The 15726-nt window shown below is 44.6% G+C and overlaps 1 protein-coding gene across 2 annotated transcripts in view; it reads right to left on the reverse strand.

Annotated features, from left to right (window-relative positions):
* Window positions 1-1659: 1659 nt before the first annotated feature.
* Window positions 1660-15726, reverse strand: part of GOLIM4 (golgi integral membrane protein 4) — a 70525-nt gene continuing 56458 nt past the window's right edge. For both annotated transcript variants that reach the window (XM_048506468.1, XM_048506466.1), the window contains 7 exons: window positions 14419-14657; window positions 11419-11495; window positions 10479-10594; window positions 7668-7841; window positions 3793-3861; window positions 3351-3431; window positions 1660-2102 (listed from right to left, as the gene is read on the reverse strand). In XM_048506468.1, coding sequence (XP_048362425.1) covers window positions 1950-2102; window positions 3351-3431; window positions 3793-3861; window positions 7668-7841; window positions 10479-10594; window positions 11419-11495; window positions 14419-14657 — 909 coding nt within the window. In that variant the 3' untranslated portion in view covers window positions 1660-1949. The remainder of the gene's footprint in view (window positions 2103-3350; window positions 3432-3792; window positions 3862-7667; window positions 7842-10478; window positions 10595-11418; window positions 11496-14418; window positions 14658-15726) is intronic.

The following is a 15726-nucleotide window of genomic DNA, read 5'->3' on the forward strand; positions in this document are numbered from 1 at the left end:
GCGCACAACTCCCAAAGTGAAAAATGAAAAGGATACACAGTATCCCTCGTTTGGGTAAGCCCCTCTCACGTTGGCCTGTCTGCCTTGGAAAGGCTGTGTGTTTGGCTGTGGAATCTAATCCCTGCAAAAAAAAAAATCCCAAGATGCTTTGACACTGCATACAGCAAGGCCTGTTGTGCTTAGCAGCTGTCCTGATCAAAATCGCCTTCATACAAATGCTGCTCTATTGTTTCTAGGGACAGGATAGCATGAAAGATGTAACAGGCGACAAAACCTGTTTCCAGGTACGACCTCAGCAATCCAGCTGCAAATCTTGCTAAGGGCAGACTCTTGAAGAGCCTCCCAGAAACACAAGAAACCACAGCCAGGATGCTGCAGTGCTCTCTGAGAGAATGCCACGACATACATTACAACATCCACACAGGCCCAGGTATGAGGCAACAGCTGAGGACAATGCCACAAGATAATAAAGAAGAAGAGTTTGGATTTATATCCCCCCTTTCTCTCCTGCAGGAGACTCAAAGGGGCTTACAATCTCCTTGCCCTTCCCCCCTCACAACAAACACCCTGTGAGGTAGGTGGGGCTGAGAGAGCTCCGAGAAGCTGTGACTAGCCCAAGGTCACCCAGCTGGTGTGTGTGGGAGTGCACAGGCTAATCTGAATTCCCCAGATAAGCCTCCACAGCTCAGGCGGCAGAGCTGGGAATCAAACCCGGTTCCTCCAGATTAGATACATGAGCTCTTAACCTCCTACGCCACTGCAGAAAAGGGACTGAATGAATTAAAACCAGCATCACGGAGGCCATAATTACCAGGCTGGAGGAGTCTCCTGCACCTGCTGCTACTGGCGGTGTACCAGAGGTTTCCTAAGGAAACCTATCAGCCAATGCCCTTCTGGTTACTATTATACTTCTGGGAGAAATGACTGTGGCAATGAAAGCACAGAAGGCAGAATCCTTGTGCTCTGGTCCTTTCTGGGCTTTCAGTGGAGGCAGGAGAGGTTGTGTACATTAAAAATCCCAAGCACCAATTCCCAATTCCAGGGGAAAGGTCTTTCCTGCAATTTATGCCCAGGGCTAGAAACCAGGACCCAGCACTGAGCTATACACCTTTTGTGAAATGCTTGTGTGTGGGGCCCCACCGCTTGGGTGGAGGGCCCTGCTGAGATCTTCCCACTCCCTCACCCCCATTCCCATCAGGAAGAAGGGTGATGATTGTGTGGGATGGGACCCATAGAGTTAGTTCTGTTCACAACAGGGCATTTGTACCTATATTGTCATCTTGGGGGATCAGTTCCCAGGCAGCACGGTGTGTATGCAAAGGATCATTTGAAACTGTGTCACTTTGAGCATGTTACCTAAGGGGATACACCGAATGGCAGGTACCCTTTGCATAGCCACAGCAGATGAGATTCAGGTCCAAAACCTATTAACTGAAGGTTCCTGTCTGTTAAGGCACTACATTGGCCAGGCTCATCTTGTTGGGTATGTATGAAGGCTCTGACTGGGAGATGGGTAGGCGCCCCCTCCCAGCCTTTCAACATATACCAGGTGTAGGCACTAGGGTTTATTTCCCTCGCAAAGCATCAGAAAATAAACGTTGGGTGCTATTTGGACCTTGCCAACAGATTTTCATTTTTAAACAAGTACCCAAACTTTAAAAAAAAACAAATGCTATAAAATTACGCTATAAATTACACTATAATGCTACAAATTTATGGAAGGGGGGGGGATAAAAGAATACTCTTTTGTATTGTTACTTGTCTCATACAAATTGATAGAAAAGAAAGGCTAACTTAACAAAATACTGCATTTATATAAACAGCACGAGAACGTCCAATTAAAAAAATTGAAAATAGATATATAAGAAGGTAAGTTCTATCTTTTTCCAGCATCTGCATTTTTGCTTCCAGGCCAGAGACCAATTTTGTCAAGCAACCATCTGTGGTCTTCACATTTCCCCTCGCCTGTGGGCTTTGGCTGCCATGGCACCGCCTTCTTCGTCCTCCTCCTCTTCCTCCTCGTAGTTTTCATCGTGACTTTCTTTCGGGTTGGTTTCTTCTTGAATTTCTTGATCTGCACCATCGTTCATTTTTTCTTCAGCCTGAATGGGGCAAGGCGGAGGAATCTCAGAGCAATGATAATGAATCATGGAAAACAGTAAACCCACACCTTTGGTGCAACGGACTACCGTATATAACATAGCATGAGCATTACAGCCAGAAGTTGCAACACAGAACAAGTCTGGATTATTGCATGACTGGTGGCAGCTCATTCAAGAAGAAGAAGAAGAAGAGTTTGATTTATATCCCCCCTTTCTCTTCTGCAGGAGACTCGAAGGGGCTTACAATCTCCTTGCCCTTCCCCCCTCACAACTAACACCCTGGGAGGTAGGTGGGGCTGAGAGAGCTCCGAGAAGCTGTGACTAGCCCAAGGTCACCCAGCTGGCATGTGTGGGAGTGCACAGGCTAATCTGAATTCCCCAGATAAGCCTCCACAGCTCAGGCGGCAGAGCGGGGAATCAAACCCGGTTCCTCCAGATTAGATACACAAGCTCTTAACCTCCTACGCCACTGCTGATCTCAAGAAGGCTTGAAGTTCAGAATTTCAACCTGGTGCTATTCTACAGGAGTATATTTGCTAGAAAGTTAGTTGCTGTGTCAGATGTACTAAGCAACCAGTGCATTAATTGGTGTCGGACTAAGGGCACTTTTGCACATGCAGAATAATGTACTTTTGATCCACTTTCGCAATTGTTTGCAAGTGGATTTTGCTATTTCGCACAGTAAAATCCAGCTGCAAAGTGCATTGGAAGTGGATTGAAAGTGCATTATACTGCATGTGTGAAAGTGCCCTAAGATCTGGGATGTTTAGATTCAAATCTTTACACTACCACGGAGCTCTCTCGATCACCTTGGACCAGACACATGCTCTGTCAGGGTTTTTATGGGGCTAAACTGAGGAAGAGAGAACCATAAAAGTATTGCTCCATTCCATGGAGTGAAGGTGGGTTCTAATGTCTTCTGGCTATAATTTCTAATTTGTACCCCGAATACAGGTTGAGATGTTTGTCAGTTGACCACTCAAAAGACTGATTATTATTATTTATATCCTGCTTTTCTCTCTCAATAGCCGCTTACAACATTGTTCTCTTCTCCATTCTATTCTCAGAACAATATCCAAGCATGTTGGGATTATACTCGATTGCCCCAGGTCCTAATTCAATATTCTAACAATTATGTCACGCCAGCTCCCATGACAGTAAACCAGGCCCACCTCCCATAATAGTAAACCTGCCTCTCTGCCAGATCTGAGTTACCCACCACATTTATTGAGCATTTTGTCTACATACATTTTCATCATTTTCACCGTAAGGCTCTTCAGCGTTGTGTTCCAGATCTTGCTTTTTCTCTTCAGTCAAATCTCCCTGGGCCTGTAAGAAATATACACATGGAGGATTGAAGAAAGCAAGAATCCATTATAAGGCACCTGCATCTCACGTGCATCTTGAGATGGATGCCTTCCCAATATGAGGCCTAAGAGGAGAATTCCAGCATTTTGCAGTTTCCAGATGACTGAGGAAAGGAACGGGAATTTTCTCCTCTATTTGTACGCAGTGGGATGAGGCTTTCGTTATTCTCAGACACACATGCTTCTGCTAGATATGCAGGTTCAACAGGTTCTAAGGATGACAACACTCCAAAGGAGAATGTGTGAATGGATTACGCATCATATCCACAGACTCCAGGAATAGACTCCATCCTTAATATTCCGCACAGTCCATGACTTATTACCTCTTCTTCCCCCTCCTCCTGGTACTGCTCATCCACATTGTCTTCTTGCTGATCAGGGTTACCCACCATCTGCAGATAATTGAAAGAACAGAATCGATTGGGGGCTCCATCCTGTGAAATCTATAGCTGCTGCCTCTATTTGGCAGCAAACATCTCAGTTGGTGCAGCGTTTACTGAGAAACGTCTATTTATTTGTCAGACTGCATTCCAGGGCACTGCAAATAAGCCTAACCATAGGCAAGATATTAGACAGCAAGGGCCTGGCAGATGAAGCCACTGAGTGAACATTTAAACAGTTGTTCAGGGATGGAGAACAGGCTGAAAGATTCCACGTTCCCACTCAACCCCTTCTCACTGGGAAAAATTCTTCACGTTCTTCATTCTGCCCACTACCAAATGTTATATCTGCACTCTTATAAGCTGTGGCTGAAGCTAATTGAGGTGCCATTGCAAACAGAAACAGATATTAAGGTTTGAAACCCAATAAAAAGAGGCTTAATTGAGTGAATATAGTGAGTAGGATTCCACCAGCTTGTCTACTGCCAAAATAAAGAGTGGCAATCCTCTTGCACACACTTATTCTACACGGCTGTTTGTCTGCAGAGGTGCCATGACATCTGGACTTTTTGGGAGGGTTGGCATCTCTTCTTTCTTGTGCCAGCAGAAAAAAACTGGCAGAATCCAATCTGTCAGTACCTGTAAAACACTTAAGAGAAGTTAAAGCCAGAAAAGAGAGGAATTCTCAAGACAAAAATAGGATGAGAACATACAGAAAAGCCCATGGATTAGTCCTGCTCATTTAATTGTGCTCAATTGTGACAGGTCTATGCCAGCACAAGAAGCTTTTTACGGTCTTGGGTTTCATTATTCATAACTTCAGTTTCAAACTCTTCCCAAACAATTTTCACACAGGAAATCCAAGCTGTGGACAGGAATATGGACAGTTTCCTTAAAGATTGGAAACCCTTTGCGGAGTACTTATTGAAAACATATACAGATAGAGAAATAACGGCAGGATTTGAGATTAAAATGATAACAGCAGATTAGACTAAAAACAGTTTCACAAGGGGGGCTAAAAGTGAAGAAAATGCTGATACTAACCATAAGCATGAAGCTAGATTTGCATTCGGATCCACGAGGTGGCTGAAAGTCACCAAATACACATGTAGGGATGTCCATGAAATGCATGATTTTTAATTATTATAATGGGGAAGAGGAGATTAGATTCGGGGGGTTTTCTTTCCCCCCCCCCCTCGTATGTGATGTTTTTTGTGCAAAACAAATTTAAAAACTGTCCATTAAAAAGAGAAAAATAAAATCCAAGCTGTGTTAGATTCAGAGCCTTTTCTCTCAAGGAGCTATATCAAAGTATATAGCACTATAATTTTTAGGAGAAATTGAAAAAAATTGTTCAAGCAGACTTCTGGTGATTTAATAAACAGAGCTATATTATTTGGCCCTGCGTTATTACTTCTGGAAAACATAGTTTTGCTGTGTTCTGTGGGTGCTTACTTTTATTCTGTAGGTTCACTTGCAGCTGTGAGCTAAGAAAAGTGGGGTAGAATCTTTTAAAGAAATGAAACGACAGGATAGTTTTGGGATTCTTTGGGATTTGACATTTTGAACATTTGATGCAACTGGAATTTCCCACAGATTTTCTTGTGCCAGGAAATTATTACTTGTATATTCAACATGGCGAGGGAGCAAGCTTGTTTTCTGCAGCTCCAGAGACTAGAACCAGTTCCTTCAAGTTGAAGGAAAAGAGATTCCACCCAAACATCAGGAAAAACCTCCTGACAATATGGGCTGTTCGATAGTGGAATATGCTGCCTCAGAGTGTGGTGGAGTCTCCTTCTTGGGAGGTTTTAAAGAGAGGTTGGATGGCCATCTGTCAGGAGTGCTTTGATTGTGTGTTCCTGCATTGCAGGAGGTTGGACTTGATGGCCTTTGGGATCTCTTCCAACTCTATGATTCTATGGTAGGTTGGATCCAGCCCTCTTGTAAACACAGTCTTGACACATTTCCTTCCTTATTACAGCCTATCCAAATCCCATGGCTTTTATCCCCAATGTCTCATGTTCCTTCTGTGATCCTCCACACAGATTTTTTTGATGGAGATTTCCTTTTTCACCAGCTGAAAAGCTAGTTGGGTCCAATTCAAGTCATCCTGGCCAAGTGCCAACTTCCATACAACTCAGCCCATCCCACAGCAGCCCCTGTGCAACTTATTATCTTGGGGCCTTTCCCCACTTACCTTAAGCCCTGCACTACTCTCCTCAAGTAGCGCGGGGTCCCCCGGCACTCCCCATGAGAGGGGCGGCGACAGTGCAGCCGCCCCGACGCTGCCGCTGTCGCGCCCCCTCAGCGCGCAGCATCCCTGGTGCTCTTGTAAACGGCGCCTTTTGATGACCCCACGCAGAGCGAGGGGTCGTGGGGATGCCCAGGGATGCTGCGCGCTGAGAGCAGCGCGTGGCATAGGGGGAATCGTGGAGAGTGGGGAAAGGCCCTTGGTCTGGTAGAAGCAGTGGTCACCTGACGACTCAGCCAGACTTTTTCAGGGGGGTGGCTCCCTGAGGCCCCTTCCGCACATGCAGGATAATGCACTTTCAATCCACTTTCACAATTGTTTGAAAGTGGATTTTGTTATTTCGCACAGTAAAATCCAGCTGCAAAGTGCATTGAAAGTGGATTGAAAGTGCATTATTCTGCATGTGTGGAAGGAGCCTCCGGCTGGGAAGGAAGCTGAAGCCAGGGGGGAGGGCAAAAGTATGGTGGCGGATGGCTAAGAAACAGAGAAGGAAGCAGAAAAAGAGGACAGGCTATGGGGGCAGCCAGGGGAGGGGCAGAAAAAACTGTGGGGAGGGAATTCAGAAAAAAAAAGTTTCCCCTCACAAGTTCTTGTGGGTCCTTGTTTGCACTTTTATAATATGGATGTTTTTGAGGTGGATCTATCTAAATTAGAATAAGATTGTTCAAGCAAAAAATAAAAGGCAATGATAAATGAGTTAGACATTGATGCCAAGAGACTGTAAAGATACAGTTAAGATTAATTTCAACTCTGTAATAGTCCGGATTTGAACCGATTTGTCTTTATGATCAGCTTTAGCACTGTCCTTCCTTGGTCAAATTAATATTATTAAAATGGTGATTTTGACCATAGCTAAGCTATTTTGTTCTCTAACTTTCCAATTTCTACACCAGATGTGAGGCTGAAGGAATAGCACAGAATGATGAATTAATATATATATATGGGGACCAAAACAATAAAATTAACACAAGATAAATGGGAGAATGGAAGCTGTAGGATTCCAAACCTGAAACTTTACTGCTACACTTTTATAAATGGGTGGCTCAGAGTGAGGATAAATCATTAATTTTGATAGGACAAGCCTCTGTACGGGTGGTTTCTTGACTGAACCAAATGGCCAGGAAAGCCTCAAAAACTGAGGCACACTGCACACGCATATGTTCCAAAACTCATTTTCAAAATTACCCTCATGAAACTGCGTGGAAGGTTCGGTCCGTGAGGAACTGCAGAAGAATTGCTGCCAATAAACACAAGGTCCTACTTAGTCAGGGGAAGAACTGAAAGTCAATTATTTATTCAATTAGTGAATTACTTAATAATTGTTGTACTGGGCTGTTATGGATGTGTGTTGTATTTTCCTTTTTTTTAAAAACTGGCCTTTGGTCGTATTAAGCTATTAAACTAAATTGCTGCTGTTTGACACAACTCTGTGTGGGAAGAGGGGCTGTGAGGATTCTCCTTGGGATCATTCATCCACAAAGTCATCACTTCGCATTGGAGCCATGAAACAACGAACAGCTGACTACCGGGGCCTCCTCGAACAGTTTTGTTTTCGGCGCACGCTCACCACTAAATGCTCTTCCACCTCAGGGTTGTCTTGTTTCTGGTCATGTGGTTTCAGATGCTTATCCGCCCCAGGCAGCGTCTCCTCTCTCTCTTGTTCGGCTTCCTCAAACTCATCCTCTCCCTGATTGTTGGGGTCATCTGCCGGGTTGACATCATCCACAGCTGCCTTCCGCTTCTGGGAAAAAAAGTTTTTTAAAAAATTCAAATTCCTGCCTGTCCAGTGCATTTTAATCACACCCTTTCTCAAAGGAGCTCAGAGCAGTCAGCATAATTCTCCCTTCTCCATCCTCTAAAACCTGTTTTTGTTGCTATGACTTTACTACTATTGTTGTGAGTTTGTCTCAAATCAAAAGCTCTTTGCTTCAGAATATGGGTCCCCAACTTTATTTAATCTGTGGGCATCTTAGGAATTCTGATGAGGGTGGTGGATGCAACCACAAAATGACAACCATGGGAGATGGAGACAGCCACATGCTCAGAGGAAGAGGAGTAATTTTTAAAAGAAAGATAATAAAATCAACACTGTGGTGGCAGTTCTTGACAAAAGCAATCAGATCTTGAATGGTCAATTAGAAGCCTTGCTAGGCAACAGCCTCATCTGGCCCCACTAATGTTCTGAAAATAACTGGCAAATGCCAGGTAAGGTATCAGTGGACACCACATTAGTGATCCCTGCTTCAGATTTTCAGCACAAATTAAAGCCTGGCTTCGAAATGACATTTATTTTATTATTATTTATTACCATATTTTTATATTTTATTCCCCTTTTCCAACTAGGAGGAGCAGCAGTGGCAAAGTGGTTAAGAGCAGGTGCACTCTAATCTGGAGGAACCGGGTTTGATTCCCTGCTCTGCCACTTGAGCTGTGGAGGTTTATCTGGGGAATTCAGATTAATCTGTGCACTCCTACACCCGCCAGCTGGGTGACCTTGGGCTAGTCACAATTCTTCTGAGCTCTCTCAGCCCCACCTACCTCACAGGGTGTTTGTTGTGAGGGGGGAAGGGAAAAGAGTTTGTAAGCCTCTTTGAGTCTCCTTACAGGAGAGAAAGGGGGATATAAATGCAACTCTCTTCTCTCTCTCTTAAAGCCAGGCTCAAGGTGGCTAACAGCATAAAATTATTATTAGAAGAAGAGAAGAGTTTGGATTTATACCTCGCCTTTCTTTCCTATAAGGAGACTTAAAGGGGCTTAAAAACTCCTTTCCCTTCCTGTCTCCACAACAGATACCTTGAGAAGTAGGTGGGTCTGAGAGAGGTTTGAGAGAACTGTCACTAGCCTAAGGTCACCCAGCTGCCTTCATGTGTAAGAAGGGGGGAAACAAATCCAGTTCACCAGATAAGAGTCTGCCTCTCATGTGGAGGAGTGGGGAATCAAACCCTGTTCTCCACATTAGAGTCCACCTCCCCTTAACCACTATACCACAGTCTACTACAATTAAAATCATAATTCTACATGAATAATTAAAACCATCAATGGTAACAAACGATAAAGGTGCCTTGTTTGTGGATTTCGGATGATCTTATCTTTTCCAGGATTAGAGAAACTGGGAAGACCCAGCATGAGGAGCCAAAAGATGGGGATGGATGGGGAAAAACAGGATTAGAGAAAAATAGGGAACGGAAAAGGGGGGAGAGGAAGCAGGAAGGAAAGAAAGGGGAGGAAGAGAAGAAAGGAAGGGAAGGGAAGAGAGAAGAGGAGGAGGGACCGCTTATAAGACCACTTGCCTGCATGGACAATTTGTTCGGTCGGCATGTCCCCCAAAGGCCTCACGGTGTCTTATGTGATGCTATTCCTGTTTATGCTCACAAATCTACTACAATGTGCCATCTGGCCATCCCATCCCATCTGGCTTTGAGTGTGATCAAAAACATTTCACATGAATTGGCTCCAGCGGCTGCTGCTATAGACAGGGGCCGAAAGTAAGTACTTGCTTGTATGGGACTCTTTTTTTAGATTATCCATTAGATTGGCTATCAATTAGATTTTTACTCTGCCTTTCCTCCAAGAAGCTCAGCTCATGGCCCTCCTCCATAAATCTTTAGTATAAGGCAGGTTAAACTTGGGTCCGTTCTGCAAAGCACAAAAAAAAAAGACATCTGGGAGACATCTTAAAAAGAGATGACTCCTCCTTTTCACTCCACGCACCCAAAATAAGATGTCCTGAGGATGTCTTTAAAAAAGACACCTCTCGTGTTTGTTCCAGACAGCACAGGCATCAGAGGAGAATATATAGTTTTCCTTTTTTTTTTTACATTGGAGGAGCTGTATTCAAAGATACACAGACATGCACCCAAGAATCTTAGCCGCTTGGAAGATGGGTCTACCATCCATTGCAGTGGTTCTCAACCTTCCTAATGCTGCGACCCTTTAATACAGTTCCTCATGTTGTGGTGACCCCCAACCCTAACATTTATCCATTTTACAGATGGAGAACACTGATGCAAAGAGTCTTAGGCGACCCCTGTGAAAGGGTCATTCGACCCCCAAAGGGGTTGCGACCCACAGGTTGAGAACCACTGGTCCATTGAAAAGTGTTGGGTAAACCTGGCCATCCGTAGACCACCTTAGTTGTACTCAGCTCACCCGGCACAGAAAAACTAAGATGGTCCATCCTTCTTTTTTTTTTTGCTTCTGCCACAACGTAAATCACTGTCAGTGTAGTGATCCCTACAGAGAATTGCCCTAGTTAACTTTGGTTCTAGGTAAGTCAGTTTCAAAGATACTAAGGTACCAAGTACTGGCTAAATATTAAAGCCTCAGCCCCGCCTCTTCCCCCCCAACCCAAAAAGCAAAACACAAAAACAAATCTCACAGCTTCTTCATTCTGCTCGTTTTCTACTTGGTGGTCCTGATCCTGCTGCTCATTTGCATTGTTTTGATCTTCCTCCTCCTCCGCTTCTTGGGGATGCTGGTTGTGCCGCTCGTAGTCTGATCAAAAACAATGTCAGATCATCAATTCATTCATTCGCTGCCTCCCGCCTTTAAAAAGACTGTCAGTAAGCTCAGCACCAGTTTTGAAAGCCACGAACACAACACCCAACAGTTTGGAACCAGCAGAGTGCGCATTTTATATCCCCCCCCCCCCCCGCGGTGCCCCCCTTCCCACACTTACATTAGTTCTTTTCCTTTTTGAGAACTTTTTCAGGCTGCCAAAGGCCTGTTCTCAGTAAAAATGGCCTGATGGGAACTATTCTTCCCAGGAGACCTTGTGAGCCCCAAGGTCTCCTGGGAACTGTAGTTCCTCAGGGCGTTTTTACTGCGCGGGGAGGAGGGGGCGCGAGGGAGTGCCACGGAGGGGGGAGGGGCCTGGGGGTGATTTTCCGGGCCCCCCCCGGGCATGCGCCCGGTGCACGGCACACCTCCCCATCCCCTTGTAGCTTCACCATTGGGAACCAGTGGAGCATTTCCATGGATGGAAACATTTTTGGCTGCAGACCACAATGTTCTCACCTCTCCTTTCCCACCCCAAATGCCGGTATTGAATTTGGCTGTTGCAAGGGAACTGCTTGCCCCATTTATGGAAAATATACAAATGGAGACATTAAATTATTTGGTCCATTACAGAAACCAAAAACTATCTTTTATCAAAAAGGGGCACTGTTACCCTTCTGTCTGCATATATAACTAATATTTACTTAAAAGGCTTTTTAAGTAATATTGAGCCGTACATTTGTCTCTTTGAATGATTGTTCATAGCCTTGCATAAGAGAAAGGCAGTCTCTAAATATATGAAGGGGGTGGGAATCACTCACTTTCGTCTTCTTCCTGAGTCCCATGATCCTCTCCTTGTACAATATCCTGATCTAGATTGTCATAATGAGACTGATGGCTGGAAAGATTACACAGACAGGTCAGTTCAGAGTGACAGGAGGGCTTTGCTACTGGAAAATACATAGGTCGTAATGACTGCTCACTTTTAGACAACAACAACAAAAAATCACCTGGCTGGGTGAAAGTTTGGTAATCCAGGTAGCAAAGGATGAATGGAGGGTAATAGGAGAAAAAAGGCTTCACTTTGTTCTCTGCATATTGAAGACAGTGCACAACTAGATTCCTCCCCCCCCTCCAGACTAAGTCTCCCTTCCCCCACCAGCTACAATTATGTAAGCAAGCAGAGGACAGACAAGCAGGGATTCTATGACAAAAAAAGGCCAATTAATTCATGTGGAAAAGGTTCTCTGAAGGCAGAAATTTAATAACTACTGAGGTGGGGCAGGAACTGAGAGTATTATTTAAAAATGCTTGATATCATAATATAGTATAGTGATGAGAATTGGTGTGGTACAGAGAGTCAGACTAGCATCTCGAGTTTGTAGAGATCCATACAAAAAAGGTGGGAGCTGGAGATCTTTCGACAACAGAGATCATTTCCCCCGAAGCAAATGGCTGACTTGGGTTCTTCTATGGCAGGGGTGTCAAACTCGTGGCCCTCCAACTACAATTCCCATCAGTCCCTCCCAACATGAGCACTGGCTATACTGGCAAGGGCTGATGGGAATTGTAGTTCATAAACATCAGGAGGGCTGCGAGTTTGACACCTGTGTTCTATGGCATTATACCTTACTGAGGTCCTCGCCCCTCCAAACCCTGCCCTCCCCCCAAATCTCCAGGTATTTCCCAAGCAGGTGTTTCAATCCTGTTAGTGCCTGAGAGACCTGGTTCAAATCCCACCCTGCCACAAAACTCACTGATTGATTTCTCGCTCAGCCTCATCCACCTCACAGGAACTCTTGTGAGGATAAAATGCGGAAAGAGAATCATGTACATTGCCCTGAGCTCCTTGGAGAAAGAACATAAGAACATAAGAACAAGCCAGCTGGATCAGACCAGAGTCCATCTAGTCCAGCTCTCTGCTACTTGCAGTGGCCCACCAGGTGCCTTTGGGAGTTCACATGTAGGATGTGAAAGCAATGGCCTTCTGCGGCTGTTGCTCCCGAGCACCTGGACTGTTAAGGCATTTGCAATCTCAGATCAAAGAGGATCAAGATTGGTAGCCATAAATTGACTTCTCCTCCATAAATCTGTCCAAGCCCCTTTTAAAGCTATCCAGGTTAGTGGCCATCACCACCTCCTGTGGCAGCATATTCCAAACACCAATCACACGTTGCGTGAAGAAGTGTTTCCTTTTATTAGTTCTAATTCTTCCCCCCAGCATTTTCAATGAATGCCCCCTGGTTCTAGTATTGTGAGAAAGAGAGAAAAATTTCTCTCTGTCAACATTTTCTACCCCATGCATAATTTTATAGACTTCAATCATATCCCCCTCAGACGCCTTCCTCTCCAAACTAAAAAAAAGAGTCCCAAACGCTGCAGCCTTTCCTCATAAGGAAGGTTTTTCAGTCCCTCAATCATCCTCGTTGCCCTTCTCTGCACTTTTTCTCTCTCTTCAATATCCTTTTTGAGATGTGTTGACCAGAACTGAACACAGTACTCCAAGTGTGGTCGCACCACGGCTTTATATAAGGGCATGACAATCTTTGCAGTTTTATTATCAATTCCTTTCCTGATTATCCCCAGCATAGAGTTTGCCTTTTTCACAGCTGCCATACATTGAGTTGACATTCCCATGGAACTATCAATTAAGACGCCCAAATCCCTTTCCTGGTCTGTGACTGATAGCACTGACCCCTGTAGCGTGTATGTGAAGTTTGGATTTTTTGCCCCTATGTGCATCACTTTGCATTTTGCTACATTGAACTGCATTTGCCATTTCTTAGCCCACTCACCTAATTTATCAAGGTCCGCTTGGAGCTCCTCGCAATCCTTTGTGGTTCTCACCACCCTACATAATTTGGTATCATCTGCAAACTTGGCCACCACGCTACCCACCCCTACTTCCAGGTCATTTATGAATAGGTTAAAGAGCACTGGTCCCAATACGGATCCTTGGGGGACACCACTCCCCACATCTCTCCATTGTGAGAATTTCCCATTTACACCCACTCTTTGCTTCCTGTTTCTCAACCAGTTTTTATTCCTTCATTGCTGAGTTTTCTCAATAGTCTCTGGTGAGGAACTTTGTCAAAAGCCTTTTGGAAATCCAAGTAGACAATGTCCACTGGTTCCCCCTTATCCACATGCCTATTTACATCCTCAAAGAACTCTAGTAAGTTTGTAAGACAGGATTTGCCTCTGCAAAAGCCATGCTGACTCTTTCTCAGCAGGTCTTGCTTTTGTACATGTTTTATAATTTTATCTTTAATGACAGATTCTACTAATTTACCAGGAACAGATGTCAAACTGACTGGCCTGTAATTTCCCGGGTCCCCCCTAGATCCTTTCTTAAAGATTGGTGTGACATTAGCCATCTTCCAGTCTTCAGGGATGGAGCCTGATTTCAAGGATAAGTTGCATATTAAAGTGAGAACATCAGCAATTTCATGCTTGAGCTCTTTAAGAACTCTTGGGTGAATGCAATCTGGGCCAGGGGATTTGGTAGCATTTAGTTTATCAATGGCTGCCAGAACTTCTTCCTTGTCTACCACTATCTTTGTTAGTTCCTCGGATTCGCCTCCTAAGAAGCTTGGTTCAGGTGCTGGGGTTTTTTTTTTAAACAGACAGGACGTTCCTTCTTAAGACTGGTTCATACATCTTGGCATCTGGCACAGGTCGTACAAAACAGACTGGTGGATCCACAGCTACCCAGACCAAACATTCTAGAAGATTCTAGAAGCGCTAGGCATTTTAAAACCTGAGACACTGAACTGCCCTTTCTGAGGTAACAGGAACCAAAATTCATGAGTAAAGATAACCTGAGGTTGTGCTTAAACCGCTCTTCGTCCTGTTCGGCCTGCCTACGAAAGGACAGCTCCTTCTCTTGAAGCTGCTGCTGCCTCAGCAATTGTTCTTGCAGTCTCCCCTGACGCAAAGACTCCTGATGTTCCCTCAGGCGAGTGGCTTGTTCTGCTCTCTGGGCTGCCAGCCGCTGCTGCTCCAGCTGTTCTTCATAGGCTGATTTGTACCTTGTTATAGTCTTCACTGTAGATGGTTCCTGGTGGAAGACACAACGCGGCATGTGTTTTATGTCTTGGTACCAAATTCTGAACTGAACAGAGCTGTTAACTGCGAACAGAAAGGCGACTACAAGTGGGCCCTTTTTTTTTTAAAGTACATACTGCTTCTCCAGAGACCTACATGTGACAGCTTGCAAAGCAAAAATGATATAAAACAACCATAAAGCAACATAAAAACTGACACATAATGAAGCAAGGCATAAAAGAGCCTAAAACGATATTCACAGAACACCTTGGGCTAGAAGCAGAACAGAAAGACAGCTAAAAACGATGGACTCCCCTAGTTAAAAGTCTGGATAATGAGTGATGTAGTGGTTAAGAGCAGGTGCATTCTAATCTGGAGGAATTGGGTTTGATTCCCCACTCTGCTGCTTGAACTGTGGAGACTTATCTGGGGAATTCAGATTAGCCTGTACACTCCCACACACGCCAGCTGGGTGACCTTGAGCTAGTCACAGTTCTTCTGAGCTCTCTCAGCCCCACCTACCTCACAGGGTGTTTGTTATGAGGGGGGAAGGGAAAGGAGTTTGTAAGCCCCTTTGAGTCTTCTTACAGGAGAGAAAGGGGGGATATAAATCCAACTCTTCTTCTTCTTTTGCTTTTTAAGAGCGGAGGAATCCAAACTGGAGAGTTGTGTTTGATTCCAACCTTCTCCGCATGAGTGATCTTATGTGGTGAACCGAGGGTTTTTTCCCCTGTCTTCCACAAGAAGTCTGCGGGGTGACCTTGGGCTGCTCAGAGTTCTCTACAATCTCTCCCACCTCACCAAGTGCCAGATGTTTGGAGGGGATGGGAAGGTGACTGTAAGTCGCTTTGAGTCTCCTTAAAGGTAGAGAAATGTTCTCTTAAGAACATAAGAACTAGCTGTATTTACTTGTGTATTTACACCCTGTTTTAAAAGCCATTTTGGGTCTAAAGAAGTGGCTTCCTGTAAAATAACGGTTTTGGGATGGTTTTGCCTTTAGATTACTGGGGTGGGAAATGGAAGGAGGGAACAGGGGAAAAGATTTTGAGAAGAAAAATGGGGGGAGGGGAGGAATGGAAGAA

Source organism: Sphaerodactylus townsendi, linkage group LG08 (assembly GCF_021028975.2).
Source record: "Sphaerodactylus townsendi isolate TG3544 linkage group LG08, MPM_Stown_v2.3, whole genome shotgun sequence".
NCBI lineage: Eukaryota > Metazoa > Chordata > Lepidosauria > Squamata > Sphaerodactylidae > Sphaerodactylus > Sphaerodactylus townsendi.